The 19,653-nt window shown below is 40.8% G+C and overlaps 1 protein-coding gene across 1 annotated transcript in view; it reads left to right on the top strand.

The window, feature by feature from the left end:
- The window catches only part of si:ch211-196i2.1 (collagen alpha-1(III) chain), a 50,538-nt gene that overhangs the window by 13,957 nt on the left and 16,928 nt on the right, over positions 1-19,653 (top strand). Inside the window, exons 6-33 of the mRNA XM_017038312.2 lie at positions 2,955-3,527; positions 6,740-6,784; positions 6,991-7,110; positions 7,529-7,567; positions 7,654-7,707; positions 7,853-7,906; positions 8,948-9,055; positions 9,183-9,236; positions 9,670-9,723; positions 9,822-9,866; positions 10,520-10,573; positions 10,676-10,720; positions 10,813-10,866; positions 11,692-11,736; positions 11,820-11,873; positions 11,963-12,007; positions 12,143-12,196; positions 13,665-13,709; positions 13,797-13,850; positions 14,210-14,317; positions 14,912-14,965; positions 16,395-16,448; positions 16,556-16,600; positions 17,236-17,289; positions 17,566-17,610; positions 19,100-19,153; positions 19,402-19,455; positions 19,525-19,578. Of these exons, the coding sequence (XP_016893801.2) occupies positions 2,955-3,527; positions 6,740-6,784; positions 6,991-7,110; positions 7,529-7,567; positions 7,654-7,707; positions 7,853-7,906; positions 8,948-9,055; positions 9,183-9,236; positions 9,670-9,723; positions 9,822-9,866; positions 10,520-10,573; positions 10,676-10,720; positions 10,813-10,866; positions 11,692-11,736; positions 11,820-11,873; positions 11,963-12,007; positions 12,143-12,196; positions 13,665-13,709; positions 13,797-13,850; positions 14,210-14,317; positions 14,912-14,965; positions 16,395-16,448; positions 16,556-16,600; positions 17,236-17,289; positions 17,566-17,610; positions 19,100-19,153; positions 19,402-19,455; positions 19,525-19,578 (2,118 nt within the window). The remainder of the gene's footprint in view (positions 1-2,954; positions 3,528-6,739; positions 6,785-6,990; positions 7,111-7,528; positions 7,568-7,653; positions 7,708-7,852; positions 7,907-8,947; positions 9,056-9,182; positions 9,237-9,669; positions 9,724-9,821; positions 9,867-10,519; positions 10,574-10,675; positions 10,721-10,812; positions 10,867-11,691; positions 11,737-11,819; positions 11,874-11,962; positions 12,008-12,142; positions 12,197-13,664; positions 13,710-13,796; positions 13,851-14,209; positions 14,318-14,911; positions 14,966-16,394; positions 16,449-16,555; positions 16,601-17,235; positions 17,290-17,565; positions 17,611-19,099; positions 19,154-19,401; positions 19,456-19,524; positions 19,579-19,653) is intronic.

The following is a 19,653-nucleotide window of genomic DNA, read 5'->3' as shown; positions in this document are numbered from 1 at the left end:
CGGCCTTCAGCGACGAATACAGCTCATAAACCGAGGTTCCGCTGTAATTCCAAGGAAGAAAAACAAAAAGAAGATTGTCTCAAAGACAAGTTAAGTTTCCTCTATGAGATCTGATTTTGGGGGAAGAATAATAATAAATAATAAAGCACCAAAGACCTGGTTTTCCTACTGACTTGACACAGCGTCACAGAGAGACAACATGACATTACAATGATATGGCCTCGAGAGTGTGTTCAAGATTCGAGAGATTCGTGAGTTTTATTGGCCACAGAGACAGAACTGTTGACAGTATGAGCAGAATAATGACAAAATAAAAAAAAATAATAATAAAGAAGCTGTGAAATGTTAAAGAATTTTCAGCTGCAGGAACTGTTTTTAGGAGCGGGAGGCGAATGACTTCTCCGCTCCTTCGGACGATTCCGGGTTGGAACAAAGAAATCTTTTTGGCTTCCATTATTCTGGTTGTGAAAGGTGTTAATTTGGCTGTGAGCTGTACTGAGACTCATTATGGCAGCTGGTGTTGTTTCAGTGCGGTAAACTATAATTACTGGTAAAAGTCTTTGGTGACGACCCAAGAAGGATGGAAAAACAACTTCTGGTTTTTTTTGTTTTTTTTTTTTGTTTTTTTTTTGCAGTTCAGAGATATTCTGGACACATGTGCTTCTGTGAAAACAGCTACACTTCTGACAATGAACCACTGTGGTTCATTGTCTCCATGCCCATAACAACCGTAGGGTTAGAGGTCAGGGTTAACCATGTTACACAGAGAAACATTTTTTTTCTTTCTCTTTTAATTAAAGGCGAAGCTCTCAATTTACCGGTCGATCTACGTCCCTACCCTCACCTATGGTCATGAGCTTTGGGTCATGACCGAAAGAATGAGATCAAGGATTCAAGCGGCTGAAATGATCTTTCTCCGCAGGGTGGCAGAGCGCTCCCTTAGAGATTGGGTGAGGAGCTCTGTCACACGGGAGGAGCTCGAAGTAGAGCCGCTGCTCCTCCACATCGAGAGGAGTCAGCTGAGGTGGCATGGACATTTACATTACATGCCCCCCGGACGCCTCCCTCGGGAGGTGCTCGGGTCATGTCCTACTGGGAGGAGACCCAGAGGAAGACCCAGGACACGCTGGAGTGACTATGTCGCCTAGCTGGCCTGGGAATGCCTCGGGATCCTCCCAGAAGAGCTGGAGGAAGTGTCTGGGAGAGTGCGGATGATAATGGATGGATGGATGGATGGGTATACAATGACTTATAGATGGCCGGAGGACGAGGATAAATCATGTTCTGCTCCAGGCATTTAAACTGCGCTCCATCTGTCTGTGCATGAAATCCTGGCAGCAGCAGTACAGCAGAAAAACAGAAAACTGTGGGCAAACAAAAGGAACCATACCGGTGGAAAATGTTAGAAATGAATAAGTGGCAGTTACACTTGAAAAGCCATCGGTTACGTGCTTATAACGTGAGTCAGAGTGGGAACTTTGTACCGGTCCGTTTATTGCAGGGAGCTGTTATTTATAGTACAGTCTAAATCACGTCATCATTAAAATTTCCGTTACTTTTAATGTTTTTTTTTTAAATGATTTACTTCCTTTTCCATTCTTTTTTTTTTTAATTCCTCAATTTATTTCACTTTACAATCAACCTTCAAATGATATAAAGATGAAGGACATGGACAATGACAGGGCTGAGCCTGTTCTCTGTCTCAGGTGTAACACTGCAATAACTGCAATTACAAACCCAGAAACACAACTCATGATTCTCATGCAGGCTCACGATTATGTAAATAAGACGTCTGGGACTGTCTGAGTTAAGGTTTGCAGTGAATTCTCCTCTACATTTTCACCAATTTACCAAAAAGCTGATTAATTGCCTGTTTCTTCCGAATTGTTTTTTTACCGGTAATTTAAATTACAATTCACAACCACCACTCACCAACACTGAAGGAATGTTATATTCAGTGGCTTACACTGATAAAGACGAAAAGCAGAACATAATCACTCTGCCCCTGGTGTACAAAAGAGGCATTGCAGCCAGTTTACTTTGGGGTGTTACTCATCAGATCGTCAACTGGTCGGCTCTAACTGCGTGGATCCGACCGGTTCCTTCATATTATTGTTAACATGTTAGCTCAATGTGCTAGCAAGTGCAGACAGATAGACAGAGAGGGTTCTGTTTAAGTCTACACTGAGCTGCAGAAGAGAAAGATGACCTGTAGATACTGTCTCCTTGTCCACATCTCCATAGCCTGAAACATTGGGTTTACAGCATGGACTTGACAGAAGTGCTCACTGTTCTTATTACATTGGGAGGCCGAATGCTAACCACTGCCATTATAATTACAGACTGCACATTTACATGTTCTGGAAAGAAATGACACCAGTCAGATGTGGTGTGTAGTTAAAGATGACGAACAGGATTTGGGAAATGTTGAAAAGTTGAGACCCTTGTCAACTGGAAGACAGATGAAATGATGTCAGAAAACAGTAGATGACATTTTTACCTCTTCATGTCTGGGTTGAGGTGTTTTGATTTGTCAGTCTCTCTCTTTTTTTTTTTTTCATGTCCACGCTTGTCTACTCACTGCACTGTTTTAAAAAGGTCTTGGAGGTATTTCAGCAAATCTGATACAGACATTGAGCTGCTGTATGGTCTGAAATTATATTAATTATATAATAATGATAATAATATAATAAGGTTAGCACTCATTGGGTTATTTGTCCCTGACATTTTCTTACCTTGTCAAAACTACTGATTCGACTCCTGCTGTAAAAAGAACTCTACTTTCCCATAGATCAACGTCTAAAGTTATAAACTGAAGCTAATGAGTCTGTCACCAGTGGTGGGGAAATCACATACAAAGATATTTGATTAGTTCTGGTGCTGTTTACCAACATATACAAGTATGAACTAATAAACAAGGTCGTTGTTTTGTTTTTATTTTTCTCTCTCAACAGAATGCGTTTCTACGTCGTGGAAGTTCCAGAGGGGATGGGACGATGCTAACAGGACCTAACCGGAAAGGGTCAGTGGTTCGTGGCGATTTATTTGTGGTGGATGAAGACACAGAGTTATTGGATCGGATCTTGCAGAACGGTGACCAGAGGAAACAGTCAAGAAACGGAGGAAACCAGAAGGAGACGTCTTCCAAAAATCTGGAGGAGAACATCACCACGGAAAAAAAACTTGATTCAAATGGAAGGACTGCAGTTCTGTTCCCAGGAAAACCCACTGATGATATTATTGACCTGGATACAGCAGGCACAGAAAAGAAGCCCTCGTCAGTGTTTCCTGGACCCTCTAAAATCCCTTCGCTGCCAAGAACACCTGCAGATGCAGAGGAAACAAAAGAACAGACAGAAAGTCAGACAAGGACTAATGTTTTAATCTCTGTCAGTGAGCTGGACGCAGAGAAGCCCAGTATGGTGACTATCATATCTGTAGAGCAGGACCTGGTCCGGAGCTCCGATGGTAAGATGTACCGACTGAAGAGGGGACCACCGGGCCCAGCAGGTGATCCAGGCCCTGAGGTGAGTGGTCTCAGGATACTTTTTTTGCCCTGATGTCTTTGTTTTAAAACCGTTGTGCAGAGGCAGAGATGGTCCTGTTTTTTTAACCCTGTTCAAGTCCTCATCTTTCTCGTTGTAGTCTATCACACGTTTATTACACTGTAGACACCAGCAGAATAATTGAAGAGGTCTTTGCTTCGGAGCACATGTTTATACTTTGTCTCACAGAGCCTTCACACCTTCCTTTGGACCAGTGGTCTCCAAGCTTTTCTGTGCCACAGACCAGTTAAATGTCACAGATCGGCCTTTAATAAAATGATACCACCGGCATGCAAACCGGTATTTTCTAAATATAATAATAAACCTTAAGCCACTGGATCTGCAACTTTATCATCAGCGTCCTTGTAACATCGCTTGTCTTTAAATGCAGAACGCTTGGTCTCAAAGTGACAAATCAGTTTTGACGGCCTCATTAGAGAGACGTTCAAATTATGCAGAGTGGGAACAACCTGTCACAATAAATCTATATTTCCAGTAGGACTCCTGGAATTGTTCTTTAAAGACGAAAGAAACTTTCCAAAGATTTTTTGGATGTTTTTTGTTCATTTTGCTAGCTTAGGGGTTTCAATTTAGTGACAATGTGTGATGCGTTTTTGGCCGAGAAGGTAGCGGATGCGGGTAAGACGTGACCGAGGCAAGCATCTTGTATCAAGTGTGAGCCATAGGCAAATTATGCAGCTGATTCTGCAATGCAGCTGCATTTTTTCTGTGCAGCCTGGTACCAATTAACCCACTGACCGGTGCCAGTCCATGGCCCAGGGGTCCACTACTTTAGAGTACATGAATAGGACTGCAGAAGAAGACAATAACGGGGGGAGGGAGGGGGACTACCATTGCTCTTGTCTAACAAAGAGAAAGACCAAAAAAGTCTTTGTCTGAACTTGGAGAGTGAGATTCATTCATTGTGTTTCAGGGATAACGTTGTTTTAACCCCATCATTTTTAAACAATTTGTTAATAAAGCTAAACATGTTTATTTTTACACCCAAAATCCAACGGAGACTCTAAAAGAATTCATAAAAAACAGTTCTTTTTATGCAGGCGTGACTGGTGTGTCTTTAATAAGGAATTACTGTTGTTCCATGGCAGTGTTGTGGACGTCCTTAGCCAAGGTTCCCCACAGCGTTACAATAAAGTTGATGTATTATATCAGATAAAGCAGGACGGACCTGGTGTTCGGGGAATGTGTGACGTCTGCTTGTACTTTAACAACTTACAAGAGCTGTTCTCCATAAGCTGCCATCTGACTTTGATCAGACGAGGATACGCCTCTGAAACATATGTTGATTCACGCGTCTTTGATGCTCCCACGTGAGCACTCTGAGACCCGTGTGCTTAACCAGTCGTTGCACTTTTATTCATGGCCTTACACTGATTCATGGTTCAAACTTTAGACTGCTGACATACCACATCAGAAAATGGAATTTATGACATCGGGCTTTACCTGGTGCTGAAGTTGTCGCAGCAGCTTTCAGGAAAGACAGAACCAGACCTAGAACCAGCAGGCGCATCTGGTCTTGTCTGGGCTGGTCTCTGGAGTCACGCTGCTGTAAAACACACACGGGCTCTCTTCAGCCGGACGGCAGTGATTAAAGCCTTGAACGAAGACGTCCTGTCGGCTGTGCTCTCCTGCGGTACAGTCCAACAGCTCTTCTCATAACATACAGTAGACGAGCCTGCAGCATTGTCCTGACACCAGTACCAGTGTTATGTCCTTAGTTACAATAGAGGATTTTTCCGTCTTAGTCTCAGAAGGTCTGACTGGCAGATGGAACACACGAAGCAAGTGCAGTGTTTCTCATCAAACAGCTCAGTTAACAGTTTACTTTCACTAATGACTTCAAATGCTATCAAATGGAACAACTCAGTTTGTTGTGGAACGAAGTACCTGTTCTGTAACACAAGAACAAGAACACTATTTATTACAATGAACTGAAGGTTCCCACATAAATAACAACGTCTGGGAGAAAATGTGATTTTGTTTTTGTTTGTTTGTTTGTTTGTTTGTTTGTTTGTTTGTTTGAAGCCAAATGCTTGACAATGAAGGACAATGAATTTATGGACGTTATGTAGTTATTGTTCTCTAAAGTTGTAGATGTTGGGTCACAACACACAGGGCTCATTGATTCATTACTGCCTCTGTCATCAGTTCCAATGTGTCATCTGCTGTAACAAGAACTGTTTCTTCGTATCGTAAATCCTGTCAAAGTGTGTGTAATATGACGTTTATATTTTCATAACATTTAATTACTGGTGTGGTCTGAATGTCAGTACAGTTCTGCTCTATTCAAATCTCATTCAGTTTAATGGTCTTCCATTGTATGTCCCGCCCTGTCCTGTTCAGTCCTGTCCCCTCCTTTACTTCTTGTTCTATCCTATCCTGTATTGTCCTGCCGCCTCCTCTACTGTCCTCTACTGTCCTGTCCTCTTCTGTCCTGTCCTGTTCTGTCCCATCCTGTTCTGCCCTGACTGTAGTATACTGTCCTGTACCATCCTGTATTGTTCCCTTCTCCCCCCTCCTGTTCTGTCCTGTCCTGTTCTGTACTGTTCTAACCTGTCATGTACTGCCCTGTCCCCTCCTGTTCTGTCCTGACCTGACTGTGCTGTCCTGTCCTGTACCGTCCTGTCCTATATTGTACCGTCTTGTTCTGTCCCATCCTGTGCTGTCCTGTACTGTCCTGTCCTGTCCGGTTCTGTACTGGTCTGTACTGTCCTGCCCCCTCCTGTCCTGTCCTGTCCAGTTCTGTACTGTTCTAACCTGTCTTGTACTGTTCTGTCCCCTCCTGTCCCCTCTTGTCCCCTCCTGTCCTGTCCTGTCCTGTTCTGTACTGTTCTAACCTGTCATGCACTGTCCTGTCCCCTCCTGTCCTGTTCTGTCCGAACTGCACTGTGATGTCCTGCACTATCCTGTACTGTCCCCTCCTGTTCTGTCCTGACCCGCTTACCCTGTTCTGACCTGTACTGCCGTGTCCCCTCCTGTACTGTCCCCTTGGCAGCTCCTTTGTCTATGTGATCTAAATTTCAGTCAGTTGTACAAGGACCAAGTATTTCTATTACTTTGTACTCACCATTTCAGTGGTGTAAAAATATTATTTTAATGTGTCGGTTAAACTGCATTCTTTTTACATGCTGTCTTTTCAAGCATTTTATTGCAAGTTGTTACTTTCTCCACAGGGCTGTCCCGGTGACCCTGGTCTGCCTGGGTTCAAAGGTGACAAGGTGAATTCATGTTATTTATGACATAATAGCCTGTGATGATGTTTAGAGTTGTGTAGAAGTGCAGCACTGTTGTTAAAGGACAATTTCAACCTAGAACTCTTAAAATCCAGGAACTGCAATTGCGATGATGTCATGTCTTAAATACTAACAATATTAACTATCACTTATATGATCATATTGCACCATTAACTCTTCTTCTGTGATAGGGAAAAACAGGGCTGGAAGGCCGACAGGGGAAAAAAGGGGAACAGGGACTTCCTGGGCCTGCAGGTTTGCCAGCCCTGTACCTGTGGAAGAACACTGCTGAGGAATGGGCTGCTTTCCAGGTGAGATGACGATCACAGGTCAATGTATTTGAAAACGTGTCGCTGTCTTTTTACAACATGAATAGAGCTAAGAGTTAACCTAATCCTAAAGACATTTGAATGATGTCTTTTCTTTAAAGTCCTTCGTTATCTGAGGTAGAAGGAGGAAAGAACACTCTTGCGCTTCAATGTGGATCGAAGTACAAAGAGACAGAACCATCACAGTTAGTGTCTACTGTGGGACAGTTCTCTAACTCTAACCCATTTGAAATGAAGAGAACCATTTGGCGCTCTTCTCTTTTTCTAACCTTGTGTGTGATTTAATGTTGGTCTGACACACTTCACATCAAATGGTCCTCTGAGTGCTTGGTCACACACACACACACACGTGTTGTGTCCTCATCAACAAGAATTGACTCTGCAACCCTTCTTCCTGCAGCAAACCAACTTCTACCAGTTGCTTCGTGCTGGTTGGCCTGTAAGTACACTGTGATGATTATTACATATTATTATTGTTGTTGTTGTTGTTTCACTCTGGTTGACCACAGATTGGTTTCTTCCTAGAGTCAAGAAGGTGTTCCGGGACCCCATGGAGAGATGGGCAGGACAGGCATACGGGTGAGCAATAGAATTCATTTGGTTTAGATCCAAATACCAAGGACAATTCATCTGGTGTTTGTAAACATTGTGATTTTTCTTGATCCTAATCTGGTGTTTGTAATCACAATGTAAACATTGTGATTTTTCTTGATCCTTCTTTTAGGGCCCTGCCGGCGAACCTGGTGATCGAGGACATCCTGGGGTACCGGGAGAAATGGTACACATCCCACTGTCACTCCATTTAAAACGCGTAGTGTTTGTGACCGACATTCTGTCTCCCTGTCACTGCGGTAACCTCCTTATTCACTCCAGTGTTAGGCTAGTTTAGTACTTCTCTGGTGAACACAAGTGTACCACTGCTGTAATGCTTGAATGATAACAAGCCTCCAAACACTAGGTGGCAGCAACTCATACAGTGGTACAGATAGAAAAAAACGACCTTCATTGAAAAAACTCTCTACTAAGAAGCAGCTGCATAATAATAATAATAATAATAAAATAATAATAATAATGATGATAATAAAATAATAATAAAAATAAAATAATAATAAAAATAAAATAATAATAAAAATAAAATAATAATAAAAATAAAATAATAATAATAATAAAATAAAAATAAAATAATAATAATAATATAATAATAATAATAAAATAAAAATAAAATAATAATAAAAATAAAATAATAATAATAATAACGTAACAGTCAACACACAAGTCAAGTGTAAAAGTAACTTTTCGCCGTGTTTGAGAACTGTGGGTCAGTGTCTCAGTTTAAAGAGAAGGATCAGAGAGAACGTCCCACATGGACCACACTCAAACACTAAAATGGAGTAACAGTCTAGTTGATTAGAGTGTGAATTAGCAGAGTTTGAGGTGAAGCCTCTGTCCTGCACATGTGAGGGATTGTTTGTCCAAAAGTTGCTTTAAAAAAAATCCCTTGTCCACCAGACCTGTTGGTGCCTGTAGGACACAGCATCCATCATGTCTGCAACACTGTTCTGTCCAATGGCAGCGCAGCTGTAGCTGAACACCTCCTCCACCTGTTTCCACAGCACAGTGGTGTGGACAGTGTGATGTTGTTGAGGTGATTAATGTCTCCTCCGACTTAAGATGATGTCTCTCTCTGTCTCTGTGTGTGTGAAGACACGTGGTATTTACAGTAAAGCACATCTGCAGACTTGTGTTTCAGTTCTACTGACAGGTTCAGTTAGACATTGTAAATATCACATGCGTCCTGATTGTATCTGTTGTTTGACAGGGAGAACGGGGTCCCAGAGGTCCTCCTGGCCCAGCTGGGGCCCCAGGCTTGCCAGGTGAAAACAGAGAGGACGGTCAGCCTGGGTCACCTGGAGCTCCTGGGTCACCGGTACGTTGACTGGATTCGCGAACAGTACAGCGTGTTTATGACCAAGATGTTACAGCTCATAAATCATCCCTTTTTTAAAAAAAAAAACATTTGGTGAAAACTTCCCTTCTCCTGCTTTTGACATCAGGGCCTCTGGGGACACAGAGGGGAACGAGGGCCCAAAGGGGAAAAGGGTGATGAGGTGAGCAATGAAGCGACACAACGAAGAATCCCAATTCAATATCCTGTGTTTTTGAGGAATCAAATATGCAGTATGTGGATTTAGAAGCTTTAGTCTGAGTCCGCCAACTGCAGCCATGGAACAGATTTGCTTTGACCAGAATAAAGCCTGTTTTATTCAGCAAACAGTTCTGTCATAGAAATGTTTCAGCTTTAGTCAAAAACCATGTCAAAATAAGCATAAATACATTTAGAAAGTCAGTCAGGTTACAGCAACACCTTCATCCTGAAGTTCTTTAAGTCCTATGACTTTCCGATTCTCTTGTTTTACAAAAGCAGCAGCTCTGGACCTGTGTTTTCACGCTGAAGTGCTAATTGTTCCCGGCCGACAGTCCTGGTCGTGGAATATTACAGTGTTTTCAGAAATCATGGTGGTAACTGTCCCTTCTCTACAGGGTCTTGAAGGCCTCAAGGGTCCAAGGGGGGACGTCGGTGAACCTGGTGAGAAGGTACTGGTGGTGTATTCATCCATTTCCTTTTCAATGTCAAATGTCGTTTAAATGTGTGTTCTTAACAACGCTCATATTCCATATCCTTTTTCCTACAGGGTTCGACTGGTTTATCTGGACGTCCTGGCCCAGTTGGACCAGCAGTGAGTTGTCTTTCTCAGTAACCTCCAGTCACTGTACCTCATGTGTTGTTACAGTTATATTGACAGGTTTGAGGCTTTAAGGCAATGTGCCAAACTCAGGCCCGGGGGCCAAACCTAGCCCGCAGTGTAATTATATGTGGCCCGCAAGATCATATCAAATGTGTACTAAAGTTGGCCCGCCAATATATTGACCCTATATACTGGCAGGATTTGTAGTATTAGCAGTGTATGCGCTGTTATAGCTCATCTATTGTGGGTTTTTTGTTGTCGTTGGCCTGTGAAAAACAAAATCTCATGTGTTTATAATATTAAGCTCTGGTTGTTCCAGATTTAATGTTTAAGCAGAACTAAAGGTTGTTTCCATAGAGAAACATCTTCATATCTGGAGAAAAGGGTAAACATACACAATTGCAAGCAATTTTTCAATAAATATGAAGTTTGGCCTGCGTCTTCATCCCAGTTTTTCTTTTTTTGGCCCACTGTGAATTTGTGTTTGACACCCCTTCTTTAGGGCTTTCATTTATCTGTCAATTCAGTCAAAGTCTATGCCGACACAGATTTGTGTCCTGTACCAACATTCTACTTCATCGTCCTCTGGGTTTGGTGCTGAAAATCTTTTCATTAATGGGCCACGTACTTCTTATTTTCCTTAGGGCCCTGCTGGGATTCGAGGTGGCTACGGCTCACCAGGACCATGTGGACCGGATGTGAGACCTGTGCTTTCTGACATACTTGACACACACGCACGCACGCACACACATACACACACACATCATCTCTCCTGTCTTTTACTCTCACTATGATTCCAGGGTGAAGACGGACTGCCTGGTCCTCCAGGTCTTCTTGGGCCACCTGTAAGCAAAGAAGAAGAACAATGTTATAAAACAAATACTATATTTAATGTAAATGTTGATTTTAAAAGTGTGTGTGTGTGTGTGTTTAACAGAGTGCACCAGGTATGACGGGACATGTTGGTGCTCAAGGCGTTAACGGCTCTCGAGTAAGATTGAGTACACGCAGATCAAAGTACACTTCATATGCCACCCATGTATAAAGTAAAGCACTTCACCACAGACTAAGATTTAAAAAAAAATAATAATAAAGTTATGTAATAAATGTAATTACCATAGGATTTATTTTCCAAATTGTAATACATCTAATTACCATAGGATTTATTTTCCAAATCGGGTCTGATTCTAGGGTGTCTTGTCTTTGGTATTTCCCATAATCATCTGCAAGTGATTTTATTACAAAGTGGAAGTATTTAAAAACCACAACAACTCCACCGCCACAAAGTTCCAAAGTTACTTAAAAGATCCAAAACCATGTCAGTGTGTGGATCTGAGATCCAAACCTCCTCTGGCTGAGTTTTCATGAACACATCACAAGGCTCTCTGCCAAGTGTGACATGAAGTGGTCTAATGTATTCTGGACCAGTGAATTGGAGCCATTGCATGGCTGATGGTTGATTTTCTTAAATTGACCCAGGAATCCTAATAACCCACTTATAAACCACAGCCTCCTCCTCAGTATTCTGTGGAACTTTGTGCTAAAGTTCAGTTAAGGGCCTTTTTTTCCTTAGCGTGACACAAAGACAGATCTTGTGCCCGTTAATAGTTCCCCGGCATGTGAAGTCAGCCTCAGCTTCATTACCAATGTGTGGTTTCTGGATGCTAGTCATAGACACCCATTGATCAAATGATACGTTCGAATGACACGTGACTTCAAATGTACTGTAACAGTAGATATTCTCAACATATACATGTGAAGTCCACCTCTACCAAACAGTGACAGGACTTTCACTGTGAAACTAAATTTCTTTCAGGGCGACGCTGGACCAGCTGGTACTGTTGGTCACAAAGGTCCACAGGTACACTGCCTTTGATCGATTCTTCTTCTTTCTTTTTTTTTTACCTTTGAGACATAAGGTCTTAACATGTTCTTTTCACTCAGGGTCCTCCAGGTTTGGAGGGACAGATTGGAGCTCCAGGACTTAGAGGAACACAGGTGAGTCCAGAGGAGACACAGTAGTCTGTTTGGTATTAGTCCAATCTAATTCACCTCCTCTACTCTCGTTCTGTTCTGTCTGTCTACAGGGACTGTTAGGACTGATGGGTGGTCCTGGGCCTAAAGGAGAGCCTGTGGGTCTGCCTTTGTTATCTCAGTGTTTCTATGTCTGTCTGTCTGTCGGGTGTTAACAGAAACAACACCTAGTATATGTTCCTGTAAAAACAATACATTTCCCTTCATTGTTTTTCTTTTGTTTTTGCCTTCAGGGGCCAGTAGGGCCAATGGGTGAGCGGGGGGACCCAGGATTCGAGGGGCCCATGGTGAGCTCTGTTTAAACTCGACAGTTGAATTCATTTTCTACAGCAATCACATTTCTAAAAATTAGTTTTATGTTCATCTGAACTCAGCTGAATCTTGGCTCTTATAACAACACTGTTAGCTTTTATTCCACGGCTGTGGTAAATGTAGACAAGTTGTAAAAAATGGAAATATGGAGGACTGAAAGTGGACTGAAAATTCCAATTTCAAATAAGTAACGGCACATTTAAATTTATATTTATGTATTTATTTGTTTAATGGTACATCCATCCATCCATCCATCCATTTTCATCCGCTTATCCGTTACCGGGTCATGGGGGCAGCAGTCTCCATGACCGCCACCCAAATCACACTGCACCTTGGTGTGTCCACTGGATGGTACTATTTAATGGTACATTTCTATTTAATTCCTATTTTAATTAATTAATGACATATTTAATTACGTATTTATTTATTTAATGTTGGCACTCTCAGTCCTCCATAGAAAAAGCCTTAGCTGATCATTAAGAACATGTTTCCATCCAATGAGGTCATTGAAGCATTCAACTGTTCAGTTCACAGACTCTGGTGCATTAAATTATCTATCGTTTTATACCATAGCATGCAGTAGGAATTAGGACTCCAGTCTTGTTCTTATTTTTAATTTATCGGTACTCAAAATGTGGTATTTAATGACTTTGTTAAATCACCATTTTGCTTCCGTAACACATAGTAATACCAGTGGTATTTATTGACTTTGTTAAATCCCGATTTGCTTCCGTAACACATAGTAATACCATTCTGTAACCAAACAAAGTAGAGACAGTAAAAATTAGCTTCTTTTTCTGCTGCTGGTTTCTGTAGTGGAATAAAAGTAAGAAAAGAAAACTGTGAAACTACATTAATAATAATGATAATGAGTACCTTCTTCATCCCACAATGGGGGAATTTACAGTGTGAGTCTTTGCAACTGACACAGGCTGCCGTGAGCTTGTGTCACAGACTTAAGTCAGGATTGATTGAAGTCAGTGTCTCAGTGTGAAGTGTCTGTCATTTCACAGTATTTCATTTCTAAGAACATGAGCAGAACTGCTTAACCACCCCTACAATAAACAGGATTAAACTTTGATCTGAACATCTCTGAACTCTGGTCAGTCCTCTCATCGTGTCCTGCACGTTTTGAGATCCAGTACATTCAAGAACCCTTGTAAAGGTTCTGCTTCAAACCAGATTCAAACAAGGTCCAGAACAGTCCTGCTCCTTCAGCCAAGTCAGTGTATGTAGGTTTCCTTTCAGTCCTTTCCTTTCATAGCCTGATGGCTATGTAACAATGCCACCTGCTGGTGAAATTATTTCAGTTGCTCAATCAATGACTCAGTGTGTAACATGAGAGTCACTAGTGTTCTGTCTCTCCATAGAATTTTAAAAAAATATATATATATATATATATATATTTTTTTTTTTTAATGTATTTAATACTTCTATGAACAGGGTCCTCCTGGTGTTTCCGGCCCAATGGGATTTTTGGGAAATACAGTAAGTGCTTGTTTCATTGATATGTTGACAATTACTGAAAATACATTTCAGACTGAATCTTTTTTTTAAATATTTTTCTCCTTACAGGGACACAGAGGACCAGATGGAGACAAAGGAGATCCAGGACCTAAAGGCCAAAAAGTAAGAACTATGTTTCTCTGCTTCAGTAAAAAAAAAAAGAAGAAGAAGAAACATAATTGTCAGTGAAAAGGCAACATGTCGGAACAGGTTTTTAAGATAGAAATCCAGACCTGTGTCTGGCACTGTTACTATGTTTCCTTGAGAGAACCAATAGAAAGGCTGTGTGTCTGTTCAAAAACTGTTGAGTGATGAGAAACAGTACTCGCAGCATAGACTTCAATATCCAGACATAATGTTGAACTTGAGTAGATAAACTGTTCACACACACGCACCAACTCTTGTGCCAACTGTCTGTTTGAACTGCATAGCCATATTATTTGTGTGCAACTTAGTGTTTGGTGGGGTTTTTTTTTTTTTAGGGTATTTGTGGAGCAGCAGGTATTGGGGGCCCTCAGGGAGAAAGAGGCCCCGCTGGCTTTCCAGGTTTCCAAGGTGCTAAGGGTCAACAGGGTGTCAGAGGAACTGAGGTACTGACTATACAGTAAACTTGGTGAATGCTCTTTTCTCTGTCTGTAGGTTACTTGTAAATACTGTGTACAGCGTTCCCTCTCTATATCACGGTTTTTCTTTTTGCTCCCTCAGTACATCGCAGATTTTTTTTTTTTAAATCCAATCTTGCAAAATTTTCACTATATCGCGAAAAACATTAGAAAATATTCATACATATGAAGGTTTTGGCTCTACAAATGTATAGTCTCATTTTAAAATTTGAGATAAGCGCATTTGCTAACGATTGCCGGTAGCGTTGTTTACCTAGACGAGATCATACACAGCGTACTATTGGCTAAAACTATGCGTACTCTGTGTAATATTGGCTGATTGAGCCTGCTCTTCTGTTCCTCACACTGATTGGCTAATGCATTGTAGCATCTCTCAGCATCTCCCCTTGTCTGTCGGCCACTCTCTTGTTCATTTCGCTCCTATCTCGTCTCTATTTTGCGATTTTTCCTATACAATGATGGGTCCTGGAACGCAACTACCACGATAGGAGAGGGACCGCTGTATTCTTATCAGTGTTTTGTACCTGAACAGTAAAATGTTTTTTTGTTTTTTTTTTACAGGGCCCTAATGGAGAAGCTGGCCCTCAGGGAAAACAGGGCAGTCGTGGATCAAAGGTGAATGTTCTTTGTACGTCTGAACACATAAAACTGTCAGGTGACGTCACGTGTTTCAGTTACTTCAAGTTACTGTATGTGAACCCACGGGAACATTGAAGTAGACTTCAGGTCTATTGTAGTTATAATACATGGGAAACAATGGGATATAATGCGATATGTTGAGTTTTTTTTTACCTGCTTAACATTCAGGTTATTAAAATTGGACCAGAGAGATCTACATTTGTCATTTCTAGAGAAAAAAGGAAAGCAAAATAAAATGATGCCCATTAATATTTGCATGTTAATTGTTAATCAAAATGATTGAAATCATTAATATTTGCATGTTAATTGTTAATTAAAAAATCGATACAGTGCTGTAAATATCAATACTCTTTTTTCTTACTCCCCTTATATACGCGCCCTGTGCTGAAAGCTCACTGCATCTGCGCTCAACTAGTCTGCCTTAGGCGGCGTTGTTGAGCGCAGATCCACTAAGCTGTGCCTCCCACATTTAGTCACACCAAGACGCTAAGACATGCAAAAGTAGTTTGTTGCAACATGGCTAATGGCTCAAATAAGGGGTGAGATTTGTTGTGATGCCACATGTGACAATTCAATTATACGTTTTGATTACCGTATTTTCCGGACTATAGAGCGCACCTGAATATAAGCCGCACCCACTGAGTTTAAAAAAAAAAAACAACTATAAATTTACACATATAAGACGCACCGGACTATAAGATGCCGATATCCAGGTACCCAAAAACTACCATGTTCTTTATACTGATTTCCCCTGTCTCTTGTTCTTGCACTTCCTGCTAGAACGCCCCCTGGCGGCTGAAGAAAGAACAGTTTATAAAAAAAAAACACGGTACTTTTTACAAAAAAATGACACACAACCGCAACATGCAGTAGGTTTTTTTTTTAAGGTGGCATGTCCTGATACCTTAAAGAATATTTAAGGTGGTCCATTCTTTAATAAGAAACAGACCACGAGTCCTGTTTATTAAGGATTTTGTTTTGATATTTATATTAATTATTACTGAATTAGCTGGCTTTTGTTTATTTATTGAGCTGTTTCTTTTTAATATATACTCGTTGTCATGTGCTATCGTATTGTTATGTGTCTCTTCCTTTGTCATCTCCTGGGCTGTTTGCCATTATATATGTGTTTCGGGGGCACAAGCAGCAAAGTCAGCATTTTGTTTGTCACTATCTTAATTTAAAAAAAGTGTGATAAACTAAAGGTAATCTGACATTATTAGATTACTACACAGTCAAAAGGGAAAAAGCTGTGAAATGTGAGTTATATTTGGATCAGTGGTTCCAGCTGGAGACTGTAACTCTGAGTCAATATGACAAAGAGGAATCATCTGTTCCTGCATCTGGAAGTATTTGAAAGACTCTCTTTAGTCTGGATCCTGACACATTGTAAAACTCTCTAAAGGGAAACAAAGGACCAGATGGAAGGAAGGGAAAACCAGGACCGAGAGGGACTAAGGTATGAAGAACTGAAGTCACTTTGTTCTTCACACCATCGCCTGGAAGTCAGGTTAATGTGACCGTGGGACCATGTCAAATATGATGAGTATGTTTGTCTTTTCTCAGGGTCCTTCTGGACAGAGGGGTCACACTGGACAACCAGGCCCTCCGGTAAAGCTGACAATTGACAATATTATTTTTCAAAATGATTTTGGGGCTTTTAGAATATTTGAATGTAGTAGAATTATTTGTAAAGCACTTTCAAAGGCTTTTCAACAGATTGAAAAGATTGCATTTTCCTACTTCAGTGGTTCGCAATTATTTTCTGCCACCCAGTACAAAAACGTTTTCACGCCCACCCATCCCTGCGAAATGAAAAACTATTGGGAAACTGATGTATACAGTAACACCTTGAGATCTGAGCATAATCTGTTCCAGGACCGAGCTCGTAACTGTAACTCAAATTATTTTTTTTCCATAAGAAATAAGAGAAAAAAAATTAAAAAACTTCAAGCATTACAGCATTTGTGTCCAGCGTGCCATATTCCCCCAAGGGCGGCCAGCCCAACTATTTAAAAAGTACTGGTCTAACGCAACAGGTCATAATATTTCAATACACAAACTGTGACTGTGACACAATAGATCAATCTGTGTGCACGAGTGCCAGTGTCTACTCTGTGCAGTGATACACAAATGTCTGTCTTTCTGTTGGTTTGTGTCTTGATACTTGAGACAAAGTCTGTCTAACACTATCACGTTGTGATAAGACATCATTCACTGTGTGTGTTTTTGTTGATTCCTTTCAGGGTTTCTCAGGCCTAGCAGGACCAGAGGGACCAGAAGGAAAGCCTGGTACACAGGTTCCCGTTCTCTATGATATATTTTCTCATATGTTGGATTTGTGCGTGCCTGTGTTTGTTAACGTTATTTCTCAAGTCATAAGTCATTCAACACTGATGTTAACAGCAGGGGGCGGTAAATGATTATTTATTGACCACCTGTTTTTTTTTTCTGTAAGAATTAATATATATATATATATTTGTGTAGAATTATTATTATTATTATTAGAAATAAAAACTTTCAGAAGTGTTTTTACACCATTTATAACAATTTGCTCCTACTTTCCTCTGTTTCAGGGTTTCTCTGGTGCAACCGGAGCTGCCGGCGGTAATGGACTGACGGTACGACAGCATTAGTGAAATGACCTCAGCATTCACGAAATGACATCATTATTTATTTTGCCGGCTGCTCCGCTGCACAGAAACACATTATTAGACCTTTATGAGACACTGCTGTGGAGCAGTTCACAGCCCTGTCAACAGGCCAACATGAAAGACGCCGATGTAATGAGAATATGGTCAGGTGGTTTTTATCGTCATGTTCCAACTGTTCTGCATGTTGTCAGTGGGGAACTTGAACCGTTAACGTATACTGCAATATTACTGCTTAAAATGGGAGCTTGTTCATGTTCTTGTCAATATAGTTTTTTAATTTAATTTAAATTCATGTGTCTGCTGACGTCTGTGACGTCCTCAGGCCCCCAGTCTGTGACGTCCTCAGGCCCCCAGTCTTTTCAAATAATGATAAAAAATAATAATTGAATGAAATTACACAAAGAAAGCCAGGGTTGCAGTTGGACAGATAATTCAAATTAATATAACAAAAAAATTTTAAAAATATATATATAAAATAAATAAATAAATCAGTGGGCTTCTAAAGAAAGTAACGTGGGCTGCATTGCACCCAATTTTAACATTACTAGGATTTGTACCCACAACTTTCAGGTCTTTTATTAGTGTTCAGGCTTTGACAAAACTGGTGACAGCTGACCTTCAGCACCACCAGGCTCCCTACTTAGACCTCCTTAGAAAGAAACCAGTGTCCACTACACTGATTGGCCCATGGAGTAAACAGTAACAACACACTACAGTGATGGGAGAGCAGTTGAAATGTGAAAGTTCTGCCTATCATTTTACTGAAATACTAAAGTGCCCCTCAGGCCCCCAGTCTTTTCAAATAATGATAAAAAATAATAATTGATTGAAATTACACAAAGAAAGCCAGGGTTGCAGTTGGACAGATAATTCAAATTAATATAACAAAAAAATTTTAAAAAAATATATATAAAATAAATAAATAAAAGTTGGATTGTGGGTAGAATTGAAGTCTGTTCATGTAACACTATTTTTTTTTTCCTTTTATACATTTTGTTATTTTCAAGACAAGTAAAAAAAAACACTTTGGTGTTATTTATAGTATTTTTGTTGTAATTATTTTTGCTCAGGGTGACATCATCTCCCTTTCAAGTAGGTGGCGCCCTAGGCAAACGTGGCCAATGCTAAGATCTGCCTAAGATGATGTCCTGGACACAGACTTTAGTTTGCCTTCGCTGATTTTCCAACTTTAACGTCATATTACAACAATACTGAAGACCAACGCAGCCTTTAAATTACCCATGTCCATAATTAAAGGGAGTATGACTTTGAGACTTGAGTCAAATGAAAAGACTAAAAGCAATAACACGGTTGATGAAGCAGCTGAAGTGCTGATTCACAGTTTGTCTTGACTGCACGTTCTCCTTAATTATCACAGAGATGACAAACGCTTTCAAATTTTCCGAGGTCTTTTGCTTAGATCATGGTGTTTTACTTGTACTTTCTATTTGTCAAGGGTTTTCCTGGCATTGTCGGGGAGTCAGGAGCAGATGGACCCCCAGGTCCAATGGTAAGTCCTGTCCCTGAACCACTGTGTGGGATTTTTTTTTTTGAAGTACCGTAACATGGTTATCAGCTCTTGAAACAAACGTATTCAAACAATTGCTGATGAGAACAGGGAGGTTTAAACTGCAGTTATCAAGAAAGTAACCTGTAGTTAATCATTCTCTGACACTGTCCTAACTATTGTATTCAGTATTCAGACAGGTCCAAGTTGACTGGTAATTTCGTTGAGTAACAAGGTTCTTTATCTGACAGGGTCCACCAGGGAAGACAGGACCTCCTGGTTTCACAGGACCTCCAGGAGAGAGGGTGAGTCCAGCCAAACGTCCAAAAGTGATGTTGTCTTTTATTTGTTCTTAACACGCTGTGTCTCCTCAGGGCTTCAGTGGCAAGTCTGGTGTGGAGGGACCTCAGGGCCCAGTAGGCATGTATGTAAGTGCTTCATGTTGTGTCTGTCACATGGAAAACACAAAGAGAGAGGATGGCTGTCAATCAATTCAAATCCTT

This window comes from Cynoglossus semilaevis, chromosome 14, assembly GCF_000523025.1.
Source record: "Cynoglossus semilaevis isolate Cse_v1.0 chromosome 14, Cse_v1.0, whole genome shotgun sequence".
Lineage (NCBI taxonomy): Eukaryota > Metazoa > Chordata > Actinopteri > Pleuronectiformes > Cynoglossidae > Cynoglossus > Cynoglossus semilaevis.
Note: the sequence above shows the minus strand (reverse complement) of the source record. Positions and strands in the feature narration are given on the sequence as shown.